At 36.7% G+C, this 18,631-nt stretch overlaps 1 protein-coding gene across 2 annotated transcripts in view; it reads left to right on the top strand.

Moving 5' to 3' along the window:
• Positions 1 to 18,188, top strand: part of RBM27 (RNA binding motif protein 27) — a 32,287-nt gene extending 14,099 nt beyond the window's left edge. For both annotated transcript variants that reach the window (XM_067567546.1, XM_067567547.1), the window contains 13 exons: positions 808 to 957; positions 3,167 to 3,314; positions 3,684 to 3,834; positions 5,180 to 5,455; positions 5,580 to 5,720; positions 6,857 to 6,979; positions 7,491 to 7,565; positions 7,683 to 7,847; positions 8,980 to 9,084; positions 9,196 to 9,387; positions 10,922 to 11,008; positions 11,488 to 11,598; positions 12,827 to 18,188. In XM_067567546.1, coding sequence (XP_067423647.1) covers positions 808 to 957; positions 3,167 to 3,314; positions 3,684 to 3,834; positions 5,180 to 5,455; positions 5,580 to 5,720; positions 6,857 to 6,979; positions 7,491 to 7,565; positions 7,683 to 7,847; positions 8,980 to 9,084; positions 9,196 to 9,387; positions 10,922 to 11,008; positions 11,488 to 11,598; positions 12,827 to 12,913 — 1,811 coding nt within the window. In that variant the 3' untranslated portion in view covers positions 12,914 to 18,188. The remainder of the gene's footprint in view (positions 1 to 807; positions 958 to 3,166; positions 3,315 to 3,683; positions 3,835 to 5,179; positions 5,456 to 5,579; positions 5,721 to 6,856; positions 6,980 to 7,490; positions 7,566 to 7,682; positions 7,848 to 8,979; positions 9,085 to 9,195; positions 9,388 to 10,921; positions 11,009 to 11,487; positions 11,599 to 12,826) is intronic.
• Positions 18,189 to 18,631: the final 443 nt, after the last annotated feature.

The following is an 18,631-nucleotide window of genomic DNA, read 5'->3' on the forward strand; positions in this document are numbered from 1 at the left end:
CGTGTGTTCTCAGATCATTATCACTTTTGATTACAATGATCCTTAATGTCTAATTGGAGAGACAAGGTAGGTGAGGTACTCTCATATTGGACCAACTTCTGTTTGTGAAAGAGACAAGCTTTCAAGCTTATGCAGAGCTCTTTTCAGGTATTGGATTCAGATAGCTACATCTTAAGCTAAAATCTGTTTATTGGCTCATTTAGTGAGTAAATATTTTTGATCAAATTAGTGCCCAATATTTTAGCTGTCTTGGATAGAATTATTTGAATGTAGCATGTCTTTTATGTACTACACTGAGCACACAGTCCTTGTCTCAAGAAAAAGAGAGAGCTGAACTCTGTTGTGCAATATCACCCTGATGAAGGTCTGTCTACCTACCACCAGGCCCAGCAAAATACATGAGTATTTCCTTTGCTTCCTCTCAGGCACTGGAATACAATCAGATTTAGTGAAGGAAACCCCACTGCCTGGCTTACTTATTAAAAAATAACCCACATGGCTTAAATCTTCCTTCTTTTCTGAACTGAGGACCAACATGGAAAAGATTCTGAAGTATTAACAAACCAGTAACTAGCAACAGACACACACTAAATACAACTTGGATATACTACAGAGTCCAGTAATATTACCCAAGTGTGTTAGATGGCAGGCTATGTGTATTTTCTGTGCCCTATTTTACTCCCATCTCTTCCCCCCATCCAAACCAGACTGATTCTTGGACATAAATGTATCTTTCTTGAGGAAACTAACCTGGAATTTTGGAATTATTTGGAAATCCCTCCTATTTCATTTTCTGTCTCTTGATAGATACTTATGAGCCAGATGGCTATAACCCAGAAGCACCTAGTATTACCAGTGCTGGTAGATCTCAATACCGACAGTTCTTTACAAGAACACAAACACAGCGTCCAAATCTGATTGGCCTAACATCTGGGGAGATGGATACAAATCCAAGAGGTAAGAAGGGTATCTTGACGCAGCTGTGATTGCCCTTATGAGTAGAGTAGAGTTTTATCACTTCCTTTTCCATTGTTCCAGGCTAAATCTATTGGAGCCCTTGAACTAACATGCGGGCATAACTTGCACAAACGTTAAATGTCAAAGTTCTTCTTATTAAAGTAGAAAATAGTTTTGACTGCTAACTTGATCATCTGAAAGTTTAAAAAAAAAAAAAAAAGCCTTATTGCTTAAAAGTGATTTGTATTATGCACTGGTCTGCACACTAGCAAATCACTTCCCCTTTAATTTTCAAATTAACCCCACAAATACTCAGTGCAGCTGGGAGGTGAGATGGGGCAAAAAGGTAACTTTAAGCCACCTAGTCCTAAAATCATACCCCTTATAACATAAGAAGCCTGAACGCTGCTTTAATGTAACACAGGTTTATGCTGACAGCAGGGAACACAAGAATGCCCATCCACACACCTTCTCTCCATATACTCCCTGTGTCACCTGAAGTGAGGGTGGTGGCAAAAGAGCTGCTGTGGCAGGTCTTGTACACCTGAGGATCTGTCTTATTGTAAGGAAGTTATCTTAATTTAAACAGCCTTCACACATAAGATCTTTCTGCTCGTGAAACTCTAGCATTTATTCAGTTGAGCTGGTGTAGTCTAAATGAAGGGTTGATTTTCATGTTTTACCCCGCTAAAAAAAACCAAACAAACCTTACACATAATACCTGTAAAGTTTTTTAAAAATGCTGTTGGAGCCCAGAAAGTGTATTTTACTTCAAAAACTAAGGCTATGTCTACACTGACGGTGGCAAAGTCGCTGCTGTCAGATCGACTTATCTGGATCGACTGAGCGGTCAGTGAAGACCCGCTCAGTCAATCCAGAAGTCGAAGCTGTTAATCACCCCCGCAAGTGAAGTGAAGACTGCCTGCGGAAGAGAAGCACAGCAGTCGACGGGAGTTATGCAAGTTTTCTGCGTAGTTTGCTTAACTCCCGTCGACTGCTGCCAAATCGCCGGGGTAAGTGTAGACCAAGCCTAAGTTAAACCAGGAGCTATTGGCATTAAAGAAATTCCCACATGGGTGAGGGAGACTTGAGGATTAAGCCATTTGTACTTCATATATTTGTAACCAGGAAAATTGGAAAGCAAAGTTGCAAAAAGACATGGCTGAAGAGTTCCCTTCCCAACAAGTCGTCATCTCTACTGCTTAGCTAGTTGTGAAGTCTTATTGTGGAATCTGATATGCCATTTCCTAACCTTTGGATTGTGATGCCATAAACACAGGATTTACTGCATCTCAAGCTCCAAGATACTCTGCTCTCTGAGAATGCATTTCAGTAATGGGGGAAATCCAGAACACTATAGGCAAATTTGTTTCAATCCTCTCTACTCAAGTTTGCCAATGGTGAGAGGTGCACTTACTCTCATATATTTAAGAGGAAAAGTCTGGTTCCTGTTCCCTGAAGCCTCATTAGTATAACTAAGTGTTAGAGAAGTCTCTGGTACTTATACAAACCATATAAAATGCTGTACAATTCCACAAGCTTGTTTTTTTAGAGGAAGGAGTATTTGGCATGTGGGACGTGAAAGATTAATGGCAATAGCAGCATCTAAACAGGATACAAGCAGGACCTAGACAAATATTCCTAACCTCCCTAGTTCTCTTAATTGCATACAGTTCTGATCTGCAGTTCCTCAGCACTTCTGCAGCCTCTCACCTCTGTCTTTATCTTTAGCCCAAGAAAGCAAGTCATTCAAAAAAAACATTAATTGTGGTCTGAACAGATATCCACAAATATAGGCTGAAGCGCCATATTTCAAATGATTTAGGTAGGCCGACACTTACTTTGTAAATTAAGGTACGGAGTTTAAGTTGAGGGTTTTTTATCTAATTTGAATATGGTGCTTGTCCAAAGTCATTTTTAAATAGATTCTTATCCCTCACTACTTAGTTCATTGTTAAGCTACTTACTTGCATTTCCTGAAGTAATTCCATAAACAAGATTGATCACCTTGATAGGACCTTTTTGATTTTTAGTATTAAGAGCTGAACATACCCACATCTAGTATGTATACTTGGGCTTCTCTTTAAATAAAAGCCTGCTTTTTAAATTTGCACTTTTTAATTTACACTCATTTTTTTGTCATTTAAATACTAATTTTGGGGATGTCTAAGTTAGAGCACTCTAAATAATATGCCTCTTTTTCCTCCAGCTGCTAACATTATCATCCAGACGGAAACTCCCATTCCCATTGCAAATAACAGCAGCAATGTAACCAGAGTGGTGCTTGAGCCTGACAGCAGGAAAAGACCTCCAAGTAGCATGGAAGGGCCATCTGTAAAGAAACCCTGGATGGGAAAGTAAGGACTAATAAGTCAGAGTTTAAAGCCAGAAGGGACAACGAGGTCATCTAAGTGCAACTGACTAATCAGTAATGTAAAATGGATTTTATTCAATGTTCTGAATATAATTGTCTGAGTCAGAGGACTCTCAAAAGGCTCTGGGTTCTAGTAAACAGGCTCCTACCAACTGAGAAAACAGATGTTAAATGCTACATAGAACAGTCTCTCATTAAATCTTAAATTTGTCATCTACACTTATTATAGAAGGATAAACCTAAGTAATGAACAGTAGTCTATTAAGTAGTTAGTATGAAACCATCATTTTACTGCCTTATTTAGATGCAAGTATGTTTTCCATAAATGTTCTCTTGCTGTTGCTTTTTCTAGGCAAGCCAATAACCAGAATAAACCAGGATTTCTGAAAAAGAATCAGTACACGAATACCAAGTTGGAAGTTCGAAAAATCCCACCTGAGTTGAATAATATTACACAACTCAATGAACATTTCAGCAAATTTGGAACTATTGTTAACATTCAGGTAAAATCAAGGTGTTTTTTTTGGTTTTTTTGTTTTTTTCCCCTGAGTCCTCTTTGATAACTTTATCAAACTGTACTGTATCACTTGGGAAATCAGGAGAGGTAGTGGGGAGGGCAAAGGACTGAATCAGAAGCCTCTTGTGCCTGGTCCACTCTGCATTACTGTTTCACTCTGTTAAAGGTATTGCAGTAGCTTCTAACTGCACAAGTCCTTTTTAAACTCCGAAAGCTGGGGCGAAGCGTCGGAGTTAAGCATTGGGTCTGAAACAACTACATTCACTGAGCATCCTACCCTTGATTTTTGGATGAGACCTTGAAAACAAAAATCCTTTCTGTTTTTGTATGGGGATTGAAGATCCCATAGTATTTCTTATAAGGTCAGGGCTTTATCCAAGTATCTTTCACCAAAAGTCTCTGTGCATCAATTTACTGCCGTTCTACATTCATGTGGTGCTGCTTGGGATTATCTGGAATGAAGAACACTATATAAACACAATAGTTCTAGTTATATGGCTAATATCCAATTGTTTCCCACTATTTGGCTGGGAAAGTAGTTTGGACTCTTTTAGACCTTCGTTAGGAGAATTGAATAAAAAGTGGGGTCTCTGAAAGTCTGCCTACATTTTGAGTTTGAGGATTCGAGTAGAGACGTTTTTAGACTAAAAATATCTAGTTTATTAAGAATTACTTTCTCTGTTGGTGGTGGTAATCTTCCTTCCTCTAAAAAAGTGTATTTAAAACATGTAATTACCTTTTTCATACTGGAAAATAAAATCAGACTTTGATAGTGACATTAAATGAAGCATTTTTTCCTCAAATTTGTCACATGGAATTAGGAGGCATTTCTCTTAAAAATGGAGCAAACCCTTGTGGCTTGCATTATAGTGACTTTGTTGAGCATTTGGGCAGAATTCTCCTGGCTTCTGTAACCCAAATGCCTGATGCAGTGTATATTTAGTCTTATCGATGCAAACCCTGCCCTTCCACAGGAGCTTAAAAGGAAGAACTGGGGATGCAGAGAGCAACTCTGATAAGAGCAGCAACAGTTGTTCCTGTCGAACTCAAAGTGAATATTAATAGTGATAATAGCAGGTAGCACAATGGTACTATATTTTTCTACATCCATACATAAAATCTGTGTTCTGTGCTGTGTAAAGTTTATCAGAGGATATTTGGCTGACTTTACCAGTGTGTCATTTTTGTGTAATCGACACTTGAAAAATACAACTCCCTCCTTTCTGGCGAACATTTGTTAAATATAGTTTTACATGAAGTTTCAAATGCTTTGTTTCCTGTGAAATATGGATCAGTGGTAATTGTTCATATATGCTGAACTTCTCTTTTAGGTTGCTTTCAAGAATGATCCTGAAGCTGCTCTAATTCAATATTTAACTAACGATGAGGCCAGAAAGGCCATTTCCAGCACAGAGGCAGTTTTAAACAATCGATTTATAAGAGTTCTGTGGCATAGGGAAAATGAGCAGCAGCCACCGGTGCTGCAGCAACATTTGCACCATCACCAGCAGCAGCCGCCACAATCTCTGCATCACCAGCTTCATTTTCAACAACAAACGTTGACTGCCCAACCTCCAGCTGCAACAGCACATAGCAATGTGTCAAAGGTATATTGCTCTCATACAAAATGAGGCTGCTTGTCAAACATTGAAGATCAGTGATGCTTCAAAGTGGATAGTGCTTTAAAATGCAACTGTATAATCTTTCCTTTCTATATGTACTCCTACATAGGTGATAACTAAACCATTGGCATCTGGTGCCTATGTCCTTAATAAGGTTTCAGTTAAACGTCGCCTTGGAGCAGCAGGTGGAAACCAGACAGATGCAGCACATTTGTTAAACCAGTCCAGTGCTACTGCAGAGGATTCTCAGGTATGTTTGACAAAGATTAATGCCTGTGACTCTCAAAGTTTAATGCTTTGGCTGTGGTTATATCAGAAGATGAGTACATAGGACTTGTGTGTTCTGTTCATAGTTCTTCCATTGATGTTGTGTGTGACCTCAAACAAGTCATTTAATCTACATAGCTCCAGTTTCCTATCTTTAAAATTGGAGTAATGTCTGTGGGAAATTATTGTTGAATCTTGGTTTAAAATATAGGTATGATTAGAAAAATAACATTTAAAAGATATTGCTTAGCTAACAAAATCTGATCCCTCAGTATATTCAGTCAGATCTCTAGTGACAAGATTTCACTTGTTCATATAAACTTACTCTTCACGTGCACTGATCTGCATGGTTGGTACCTTTTTATATAGCTTTTTTCATACAATTCAGGGTAATGTGGATTGAGTTGCACTGATGCTGTGGTGCAGCATAGCCCTGGTAACCAAAGGATATGCTTGTAGTGGGAAGGGAAGAATTGTGCAAGGTTTAGGCTGAATAACTATTGCTCTTTCAATGGGAATCAATACCTAAAATTCTGAACAGAAAACATAATGTTGGAGTGTGAATGTTAACCTATATATAATGCAGAAGTATGCTTAGTCTCTAAATGGTTAGCAGAGATAAATTTGATCATGCTGTGGTTTGTGTAACTGGTCTCATTGGCTCTTATGTGGAGAATAATACACAGAAAGATAACCTTTCCCCCATCCAAAATTTTTCTTGTTTGTCAAATGCCTTTGACAACCATTCAGATTTATTCTTCTGGGCAAAATTATGCCATTATTGATTCCTATATGCATGTGTGTATGTTAAGCTTGCAGTGTAGTTATAATGTGTTGCTCCCAGGATGTTAAAGAGGCAAGGTGGATGAGGTAATATCTTTTATTGCATCAACTGCTGTTGGTAAGAGACAAGTTTTCAAGTGTTAATACAAGATATTATCTCACCCACCTTGTCTCTCTGTATATTAAGTTGTCATGCATCAACTAAACTCTAAATGTCCAAAAAGAGTGTGTGCTATCTTGATTGTAAACTGGATGCATTACTCCTAAAGTTTGTTCATGTGCTTATAACTGTCTTGGCATAACATCCTAAGTCATTTTAGTGTTCTATTATTTCAGACGTTTCCTACTTCTACAAGCCATACAAAAATGGTGTATAGTTCCACAAACTTAAAGACATCTGTGAAATCTGGCACAGGATCTAAATCCCATGATGTTCAAGAGGCCCTTAAAAAGAAACAGGTAACTGTATATACGTTGTGTGATGGACAGTCTAAAAGTCACGGTCCTTGTAAAGAAATGATCTTTTAGGTAGCTTGTAACAGAGTGCACTCACCTCACGTGAGCACTCCCTCGTTGAGTCCACATGCCTGCAGTTATTTCTCAATTTCTGTGCTCACAGTGCCCCCTGTCCTCTGCTGTGCTCATCTGGGGGGTCTTCCGTGACTCAGCCCTCTGGCCAAGTTACACACAGTCCTTGTGCAAAAATAAACCAACCCCTTCCGGGGTATACAGTCCAACAGGACCCATCACAGTACCTTCAGTTAGGGTCTGGCTACCTTGCAAAGGTTCCTGCTCTGGAGTGGAGCAGTACCCGCAGGGCTTTCTCCCTGGAGATCTTTTTTGCCTTCCCTTGAGTCCTCTACTCTAGATCTCAGCCAAGAATAAGTGGTGTGGTTTAATCTAGTTCTTCTTACTTATAGTAACTTGTATCTGCCCAATAACTGACTGAAAGCATGTCCTTCTCACTTAGGAGACAATGAAGCTACAACAAGATATGAGAAAAAAGAAGCAGGAGATGTTAGAGAAACAAATAGAATGCCAAAAGGTAAATCTGGAATTTATTCCAGCTATTGCATTCTGATTCCAGTAGGCACCAGAATTATTCAATTTGATTTTGTTTGAATTGCATCATCTTACTCTGTTGGTTTTTTTACATATGTAGATGTTGATATCTAAGCTGGAGAAAAATAAGGCCATGAAACCAGAGGAGAGGGCAGAAATAATGAAGACCTTGAAAGAACTAACAGGAAAAATCTCTGAATTAAAGGATGAATTGAAAACTTCATCCGTAGCCTCTACGCCATCGAAATTAAAGTCCAAGACAGAGGTGCGTGCATTGTATGAAACAGTCCTGTCTTGCATTTATACATATATTACAATGTATATATTATAATATCTTCTGAAATAAATCAGTAATAGGATTTTTAGCAAAGAGTGGGCAATAGCAGTCTTCATGCTGACTTTCTCAATTCATCTTTTAGAGTGGATAATGGAGCTTGGGGATAGAACAAAGGGAAAGCTAATACCCTTTAGACACTGGTACACAGAGAACTGGTATACCTAGCTGTTAAAAGTAATCTGAGCATATCTCCAAACCTTAGATTGATTACAGACATTGCTTGAATTTCAGCTTTCTGAAGTAAAATGCATCACGCTAGTTCAAAGAAGAAATCAAACTGAGTAGTAATTTTAGTTTTTCTTACCAATCCTGTTCTTTGGGTCCTGAATGTGAACTATGTCATGTTACCTAGTACATGCCAGTTTGTCCTGCATGAATGATGCTGTAAGGTATTGATTACTTTTCTGGTTCAATAACTTGTAATAAATAGTGTTTACAGTAATACAGGTATTTAAAAAAGCATTAAGGATGTTCTGTTCTTAATTGCTACAAATTCCTGATTGGAAAAGTATAAGATAAAGCCTTAGGTGCAAAGACAAAGTAAGTTCTACCAGCACTTAAATGCCAAGATAGATTTAGTGGGAATATAAATGACTAACTGGCATTCCCACAAGCAGTAAAATTGTCCTCCTGCAGCATTTAGTATAAAATCCTTTCATACCTATGAAAACATCAAACATTACTTAACTCTGATCCTATAACCAAATGCATATTGAGACGTATAAGCAGGGACAAATGCATCAACACCAATAGAAAATAACTTTTGAAAGTTACTTTTGATCCATATAGTTCAATGATCAACTGGGAAGAGATCACTAAAACCGTAGTTTGCTTGTACAAGGAACTTTACCAGCCCCGGCAGGGCAGGTATCCAACACAGGAGTTCAAATGGCTTTTCTTCAGAGCTGAACATCATTTTCTTTTTCTGGGCATGAACATTGGGCTTAGGGAGGAATATGATTACCAAGGGATTTTCCTAAAGTCTATGGATAAAGAAATGGAATAAGACATTAAGAGGATAAGTACTAATATTCCCCACCCCACCCCCTTTTTTTTTAAGGCACAAAAGGAGCTTTTAGATGCAGAACTGGACTTTCATAAAAGATTGTCTTCTGGAGAAGACACAACAGAATTGAGGAAAAAGCTCAGTCAACTACAGGTTGAGGTTAGTTCGTAAAGAGTGCTGTTCCAATGCTTCATGTCTGTTACATGAAGCTTTCAACTCCCATAAAAGCTGAAGATAGCTTTGCCCACTATGTGCCTTTCTTTTTAACAGGCTGCCCGTTTAGGTATCTTGCCTGTAGGTCGAGGAAAGGTGATATCTGTTCAGGGCAGAGGAAGAGGACGAGGTCGTGGTGGGAGAGGAAGGGGCACGTTGAATCATATGGTGGTGGATCACCGCCCCAAAGCTCTAACTGTTGGTGGCTTCATAGAAGAGGAGAAAGATGAATTATTACAACATTTCTCTGTAAGTCAGCTATGGATAGTTTAAAAACTTAAACAGAAATTTAATCATGATTCTGTACTACAGATGCAAAACTTGGTGTTTCTTTCATGTCTTCTAATGGAGGAACTCAGAGCAACTTTGTGTAAGCCTTTTCCCCCATCCTTATCTTTAAGATGTGTAACTTTTTTTATTCCTATTTCCATAACACAGATAAGTCATATTGCTATTCCAAAGTCATAGAAGAAGTTGTTCAAGAAGTATATAATTTTGCCTTCCCAAAAATTGGGATTTGGATTACTAAATATAACTGTAGAAGGGAATGGAGTCCTGGCAGTGGGGCAGCCCACATGGCGGTATAACCTGGAGCTGCAAACCCTGGTACACCTAGGACTCACGATTCCGAGGCAGTCCTACCAGCTTGCCTGCCTCCATGTGACCAAGGAGGGTTCTGTTAGACTTCTGAAATAAGGGTTTCTGAAGGCACTTGACTGAAATAGAACTATCTGCAAAACACTTTAGATTTCAATGGATTGGTCAGTTCTGATTGGGGGGGACATTTTTAGAATTTTTTTCAACTTGCTCTAGTGTTTTTAGCTGAACGTGAAGTACAGCACTAGTGTTCACCCTCTGGGAAGTCTCCCAGTTTAAGTGACTTAAATGGTTGTGAAAATTTTGCCTGGTAGTTTCAGCAGCATCAGCTGTTAGATCTGCAGTTAGAACTTTAGCATACCATTACTTCCATTACCTAAGTTAATAGAAGTGTTTCCAAGAAACTTAGTGGTTTTTACATTGTTAGGATAGAAAACAAGAGTAATTTTGATTCTCCTACTTAGACTAAGATTCAAGAAACGCTTACACTGACTACAAATCCTTTCTCTACTGAAGACAATACAGTATGAAAGTTTCTTAAGTTGCTCTTATTTCAGCCAACTTGTGTACACAAGACAATCTAATTCTCTAATATTGTGATCCAGTGTTATTGCCACTCTAATACTCCTGTTAAAGAGAGTTGCAAACATCTGATTGGTCTAGTGATAGTAGATTGATCAAGCTTCTGTTTTCTGGCAGAGTACTGTGGAGGTAGCATGCATAGAACTTGCATGGTGAGGTGTGCTACCCATTGCTGAACAGCTTCCCTTTTGCAAATTAACGAGCTCCGAAAGGGACTGCTTCGTGGGACTAGAGAAGTTACGTGATGGGGGAGGTGTGTGTGTATGTGTAGAGGATAGGGTTAAAGGGGAAAATAAGAAAATTCTTAACACTCTCTGGTAAATGAAAGCCCCTTTTTGTGCGGGGAGGTTGTGTGTATTCCTAGTTGAGCAGTAAATTTTAATTGCAAGTAATTTAAGTCTGTTTCTTGGGAAACAAGCTCGAGGCTATACAGCACTGCTGGATGGTGCCACCTATGATGCCTTTCTCACCTCAGGCTCTCTTCCTTCCACCAAAAAGCCATATATACATTTTAGCTTTTGAATTGGCTCTTGTTATATGAAGGCTTGTCCTAGTAGCACACTTGTTTCCTGATGCTTATTCTTATTGTACATCTGTTTCACAGAAATTTGGAGATATTGAAGACCTCCAAGAAGAGGATTCTCCTTTAAGTGTCATCCTAACTTTTAAGTCCCGCTCAGAAGCTGAAAATGTAAGTACAGTAATGGAACTCTTCTTGTGGTTTTAGTGTAAGAATCCCACTTTCCTAAAATGTACTAGTTGAACTTTCTTCTCGGTGCTTTGTTCCATACCAGTCTGAAACTACACTGTGAATATTTGATGCCATTATTTAAATGGTAGGTGAACTCAGCATAGACAGAGCTTCAACACAAGAGTCTTCCAACCAAGCAATCTTTGAGTCCTGTTGCTGTTCCCAGAGTACTAATGTACATACAGTGATTCAGCAGGTTAGGAGCTGTGTTGAAGTTGCTGCTCAAAAATACCCTTGTGGAAGTGGGAGGTGGTGGTTGTGTAGCATGGATTTGGGATGTGTACATTGACCCTTCTTAAGGGGGCCACCTCATCTGATTACAGTATCTAGCTCACTATTGGTTACATTATTTCTTTACTCTTATGAACCATATGTTTTTAATTCCCTTTTTAAAAAAACACATCTAAAATAAAACATAGGCTGCTAACCAGGGATCAAGATTCAAAGACCGAAGACTACAGATATCATGGCACAAACCTAAGGTACCTTCTGTGTCAACAGAAATCGAGGAAGAGGAGTCCAAGGAAGAGGTACTATTGTATACATTGGAATAGTGGCTTATCCTTTTTCACAGAATTCCTAATAATGTCAGGATTTTTGCTTGTGTAGAAGGTTTTTTTCTCTGTTTAGCTATGGAAGTTGCTTGAAGATATTGTGGCAAAGTTCACACAGTAATTCTTAGAAATGTTGAGAACTTAATTGGATATTGTACCTGCGCATGCATCCTTATGAGAGTGATGTATATATTTGAGTAAAATGTGCATACCTGTGTAAACTAGCCAAACCAACCATTTGAGTTATCTGTGTGCTAATTAAAGATATACATCAGAAGTTCTGATATGGGGTAAATTGCTTCATTTTCTGATACCTGATTTTCTTTGCCTGATTTGGGCACTTATAAATGGTTGGTGGATAAACAAACTTGTCTTGTCTTGGTCTGCAAAGAAAAGCACTCATTTCTGAGAGCCAACTACAGTTCAAATACTATGCCGCTTCTGAGCAGCAATTATTATTTGGAGACTCGTAGTGACTTCATTCATATCCTTTCTCCTCCCTTAGGATGGGGACAAGATATTCTTTTTAAATTTTGGTAGAAATAATTGTTCACATCTCAAGATAAGTTAATCCTTTTGATTTGTAAATTACTAGATATTTGCAAGAGACGATAATTCAACATTACCAATCCCATATTTACTAGAATCAATGTAGTAAGAGCATGAAATTACTAGTCTTAATTATTAGTACTTGATAAATTTTGTATTAATCCTGGCCAAATGGTGCAAAACACTTTTTGAGCAACAAAAATATGCAAAGTTCGTAATCTTTAAGTTTACACTATGTATTACTTTGTCAGACCAGCATGACATCCTGAACCAAGAAATGTTTAAGTTGGATAATTGTTTCTGTCCCTTGACATGGGGGGGGGATATTGACATGTTACTAACCAGAACTTAATAGGAATGTTGCAAATTATTCTCCCCTTCATAGATTTTTATTCCATTTAAATGAAAAAGCTACTATTTTTGCAACATGTTGATGCCATTGAGGAGGGGAATCAGCTCCTTCTGTTAGAGCCAATGCATTATGTATACGTGTTTTATGGGGACTCATTTTTAAATAATATCTAGAAGCCATTGTGTAAACCAAACCCTAAAATAATAAAATCAACAAGATGCTGCTGCTGCTGTATATAGCATGTTGCCTCTTGCATATAGAAGTACATTGTGCCATCTCTGAATTACATTTGTCTTCATCCAGGAGACTGAAACCTCAGAATTATTTTTGCATGAAGATGACGATGATGATGATGAAGATGAAGACGAATCCCGTTCTTGGAGAAGATGAAACTTGATTCGGAATTGTATAGTGTTAGGAATATAGTTTGAACTATAACTTTTAAAAATTTATTTAAGAAAGTTGATGAGCCAAAAAATTTTACTTTCCTTTCTTTTCAAAACACAAGTTTGTAATATAAACATGTCCGATACTTAGCTGTCATACTAGGTTAGCCAAAGGCCCAATGACTTTTTACAGAGTTATAAAGATCATCGGTGGTGGTGGTGGTCCTCCTCTAAAGAAGAAACTTATCAATATTGTTAAGCCCTTTTTTCATGCCACATGTATTATCTTTTTTAATGTGTTGATTTATCAGATATAAACAAAAGGAAGTTACAGGTTTTATTTAGTAATATTATAAAGTTGTAGGAGAGAGCTGCATACACATTTTCATTAAATGTCAATTGCTTCATGTTTGCTAATTCGAAAAGGGTAGCATTTTATTACATGTGGAGTCAGTTATAGGAAATATTTGTGCTTGAATTTATTTTTGCTTCGAGACCTGTCTTGAGAGTCACACACAACTTCAGTGTAGAAGATCCCAACTTTTTTGCATTCTAGTGTTTTGTCTTCTGTTTCCTCTCGCATACTTCAGCATGGTATTAGTATGATACTGCCTAGAATTAGTTCACTGTAAAATGCTTCAAATCCTATTTCACTGTGAAACATTAGCAGTGACACTGATATCTGGGTCATTAGCATACAGTTTCCATTCTTTAACTGTCAGTGTCCATTCCTTCTTACGGTTTGAATACAAGGTTCAAACTTAATCCAGGCTGTTCATTTATTACATTGTCAGTATTGGTAAATGTTTTAGAACTCTATACAGGTTTACAGGATTGACAATCAACCACATTAGAACCCTATTCTCCCACCTTCCCACCCCCTCTGCATTGTGACCAGATCTATCACTTTTATTAATAATCAGGCCAAACTCATACAGTGTTCAGAGTAAGTTTATTATTTTTTGGAAGGTCAATATCCTACTATAAGAGGTTTATAGTAAACCAGAACTTTAGGTGATATAATTCTTAAGACTAATGTTTAAAACTCACTATAGGAAAACTATTTGTATTTATATCTTAAAGTGCAGTTTAGTTTAAAAACAGGTAAGATAGACACTATGAAATGTTCAATTACCTTTTTCTTTACACCACTTTAAAACAAAACGGAAACAAAAAAGAAAAGGTGTCGATTGGGGTAGAAATGGGGCTAATGAGTCTAGACCTTCAAGAACCATAGATCTTCATAACCCTATTATGTGGGTCTTGCTATTCATGAGTATAAATATATTATCCAGTAGGCTTTTTTCCTTCACTCTGTATGCATCTGTACTGTATGTTCTGTACAGTATGAGCTATCTGTTATGTAAGTAGCCATGTAAAATAATGTCTTTCCATTCTGAATATCAGTTCGGAGGAGCAGAGCAAACATACTCTACCAACTGCTGGGACACTAAACAACTTTGTTATATACATATACCAAATCCAAACATTCTTGGCTTTAGAAGTCATATGTTGCTTTCAAATATTTAGCTCACCAGGGTAATTCGCAACTGGTTCCTGATTCAAAATAAATACACCGTGCACCAGGAATTTTAAATTAGGCTGAACATAGCTAGTTATTTAAAGTCACACTCTTTCAGGTTGCTCCTTGTACTCTTCTTCTCTGAGTATCCTTTTGCTGTAGTGATATGTAAAAAACCAAAACTTTTATCGCTTTAAGTTTTGGTGTCGGATGGAATACATCCTTGAATATTTCCCCCTTCATATTAAGACTTCCATTTTCTAGTTAAATACTGCATTCCTACTAATGCTCAGTTAAAATTAAATTGTATGAAGGAATGATGAAAAACATTAATACTTTGAACCTAGAAGAATAATCCTTGCTCTTCTTCCACCACCTTTAATATTTTCTTAATGTCTGTGGCTCAGTGTATATTTTGAAAGATCCATTACAGCAAATGTTTGAGTCCTGACGGTTTAAAAAATGATAGAGGGAACAAAGGATTTATATATTTTTTTGTACAGAGTTTTTTCTTAAACTGTATCATTTTGTAAATATTTTGCTTTTTGTGTACTAAAACTACCAGCGTATAGATTTCAATAAGAATTGTTGTATTTTTGTATTTGGAAACTGAAGATTACAGTGAATGAATGAAGCTGTAAGAAATTTCAGTAGCCTTTGACACAGTTAAATAGAATGGGGATTCCTTTTCATATGGTTTTTAGCTCTTAAAAGGACACACCTTATTGACACACTTTGTTCAGACACATTTTGCCCTTGCTCATGTGTGTTGGCTTTTTTAGTTGGGTGAGATAGGCGAGGGGCAAGGGTGGAAGATGGATTTAATGGACCTTGGGGAGATTTATATACAATTTTCTTTGGTGTACACAATGGTAACCTTACATAAATCCTCAAGTGATATCCCAAACGTGATTTCTAAGCATTGAAGCACAAAAGTGAGTTTACCACTCAACTTAGCTTGTGTATTAAAAGCATGCTATTATATTATTGGGAGTTTAAGTGATGGGCAGCATAGCAGTCACTGACTTAATTCTGGTATTTAAGGACTGGGAAAGCTGTTTGAAAGTTACCTTCATTTTGCCAAAGCTAAAGGATCTCTCTGTATTGTATTTTATGGCTTAGTAGGGAATACTAAATTGTTTATTTTTAAGTAGGTAACTGAGAATATATATTTTATTTTTATGGTAACATTTTATTTTTATTATGAAATTATAATATACACCTTCAGAAAGTACAGTTGACTTAATTCATAATCAGTACTATATCTATATATGCATACCAAACAAATAGGAAATTTAAAATAAAATGTTACCAAACTAAAGCCTAGTTTACAAACATTACAACTGTATATGCTAAACATTAAAACTTGGTGTGAAGAATTATTCTTCATTTCTTTATCATCAAATTAATTAAGTTCTTAAGCATAGCAAAGCCCATGAGTGAAAAGATCATTTTGAAAACATTTGCCCATTTATGATGAAAATGTTTCAACCATTTTTAACAAAATCATGTGAAAAGGAATATAAGTTCCTCTTGATGTATAGTAAACTTGTACTATAGTTTTTACAAAATTGTGAACTTGTGTAATAGTATAATAGGAGATATTGTTGAATTTCTAACTGTTTATACATTTAAATTCATATATGTAATGTTTGTTTTATTGATTACAATCTGAATTTCTAAGATGCATGTTGACTTTTTGCAATAAAGATATAACATGGAATGGTTCAAGATTTAAAAAAAAGAGAGAAAAGGCTACAAATAACTGTAACTTAAAAAAATTGGAAAACTGAAGAACCATTCCAAAAAATTACAACCATCACAAAAAGAGCTATATCACTTTCTTCTGAAAACCATGTGCATGTGCGCCCGTAAGGGCAGGCATTTGCTTGCCTGATTGTTCAAGTTAACGAATGTTACTGAAGCAGCTGGAGAGAAGATAAGGTTCCCTTGTGGAGAGCATTACAGTTCTGTAAGAGCCCATATGGGAGTAATGTGGTCAGCAAACTGTGAGTATACTTGAGTTTTGCAGACAACTGCAAAGCATTTAATATTTTCTATTAATTAAAGGATAAACTAATTATTTTAATGCATCTGTGACAGTGCACGGAACAAAATGAATTGAAATCCATTGACCTTTTGTAGTTTTATTTGCATTTTCAAATGTTTCAATGTGCCAATTGTAAAACCCAAGTTAAGGGCAATGTAATGCACAGTGAGAATCAGTGTTGATCCCATATTTATAATAAATCTTTGGAAAGGAAAGAGAAGCTCTAAAGTTCAATTTAAAAGTAAGAATGAGGGGAGAATTATTTTAGACTAGGAGTTCCAAACCCTATAGCCCATTAGAGCAAATGCATATCACCTGTTGGTCTGTAAGGCAGGGTGATATCAGAGTACAAATATGGTATAAATAAAGCTAAAGTCTGTCACAATGTAGTCCCACCCTATTTAGGTGATCTATTAATCAGAACTTTTACCTCTGCCAGTATTCTTAGCCTTTATTGCCCACCAGTCAGCTCCCTTTAAATGCCTCTGCTTTTTCTCCTGTGTTGTCCCTTATCCATGGGGAAAAATTCCGATTAAAATCTTCCTACCTCATCCTTATCTATCTTCAAATTGCTCCTTAGAATTTGGTCCATCATGATGCCTATAAAACCTTGTCACCTGCCTGGCCATGATTGGTGGGCAAGCTGCTACTTTTCCTCTTCCCTTTTTTACCTCTAGTCTCAATTTAAAAAAAAAAAAAAAAAAAAAAAAGTTCTGCATGTAACAATAGTGTCATTTCTTCACTATGCTCATTCACTTATGTGGTGTATCCCCATTACCTAATCCTTCATCTGTCTGTCATTAGATTATAAGTACTTAAAGATAGCAATTGGCTTTTCTGTATTTTCACAATATTCTGCACAATGAGTCCCAACTGAAGTTGTGACCTCTAGGCACTACCATGATAGAAGTTAAAATTACGGAATTTAAAATAAAATGTATTTCATTTGTTGTAACTTGTTTCCTTTGCCTAATCTATAAAGTTTTAAAGCCGTACTCAATATCTTTGCCTTACGAGATAAGGGCTTTTGAAGGAAAATGGGCCTTGAAATGGGGATGTGTTTGAGATTTGGAATAGAGAACGAGTAGTTGCCCAAAAAAACCCAAAAAATCCTACTAATGGAACTTATTTTCTAAGCAAGAAAAGGGACTAGAAATCACACTGTCTGTATTTCAGGACTCTTACTCTTTTTCTGTTGTTTTTGCAGATCTTCTGTATGGGAGCTGTCTTGCCTGTGAATTTTAGAAATGCCCTTTTACTCGTATATGGCAGCTATGCTTATGGTGGAGAGGAAAGTATTCTTTAAAATCTTTATGGTAAAAGCAAGATGTATTAACAGAACACATTTGAAGGTAAATGCATTTAACTCAAAGGTTTTTACATTATACTTCAAACATTGCTAATTAGGAGACAAACATGCCTGACCTAATTGCAGGACTTCAGTTCATTGGCATTTCTAGGCACAGAATTTCCCCAAAGATGGGACTAGAACTTGCTAATAACTGCTTTGTTCTTTTTTAATTTTGAAATATACAAGATAAGATCATAGTTTGTGTAATTAATGAAATAAAATGCGTACGAAGAAATATTTGTCAAATTCTTGATACGTTTTACCCATATAAACATTGTTGACCCAAGCATGTGGTGTGATAACATGAAGTTCCTTAAAGTAAAATAAAATTTTCTTTATATAAAAAAAAAAAAAAAAAAAAGGGGGGGGGGGGGGGAAGGAATGGAATACAATTTTTGTTTTTTAGAAATATATTGTTGATATACCCAGTTGGATAGGCTTGTATTTGTCTAGCCAATGAGATGTTAGGCTAAATAAAGAATGGGATGGAGAACAGGGAGAATATTATGCCATCATATAATCACTGGTGCAGCCTTGTCTAGATCATGTGTAGTACTGGTCACCCACCCGCCCTTTTGTCATCTCAAAAAAAAAAAAAAAAAAAAAAAAAAAAAATTAGCTGCTAAAGGTAATATATTTAGACTTCTTTAAGGCATTTGACTTGTACTGCATGATATTAAAAAACTAGAACTATATCAAATGAACATGGCACACATTAAATGGATTAAAAGCAGGCTGGCTAAGTCTCAAAATATAATTGTAAATGGGGAATAATCATTAAGTGGGTGTGTTTCAGGTG

This window comes from Emydura macquarii, unplaced genomic scaffold, assembly GCF_026122565.2.
Source record: "Emydura macquarii macquarii isolate MOO-44397 ecotype Brisbane River unplaced genomic scaffold, CSIRO-AGI_Emac_v2 contig_2768, whole genome shotgun sequence".
In the NCBI taxonomy this organism is placed as follows: Eukaryota; Metazoa; Chordata; order Testudines; family Chelidae; genus Emydura; species Emydura macquarii.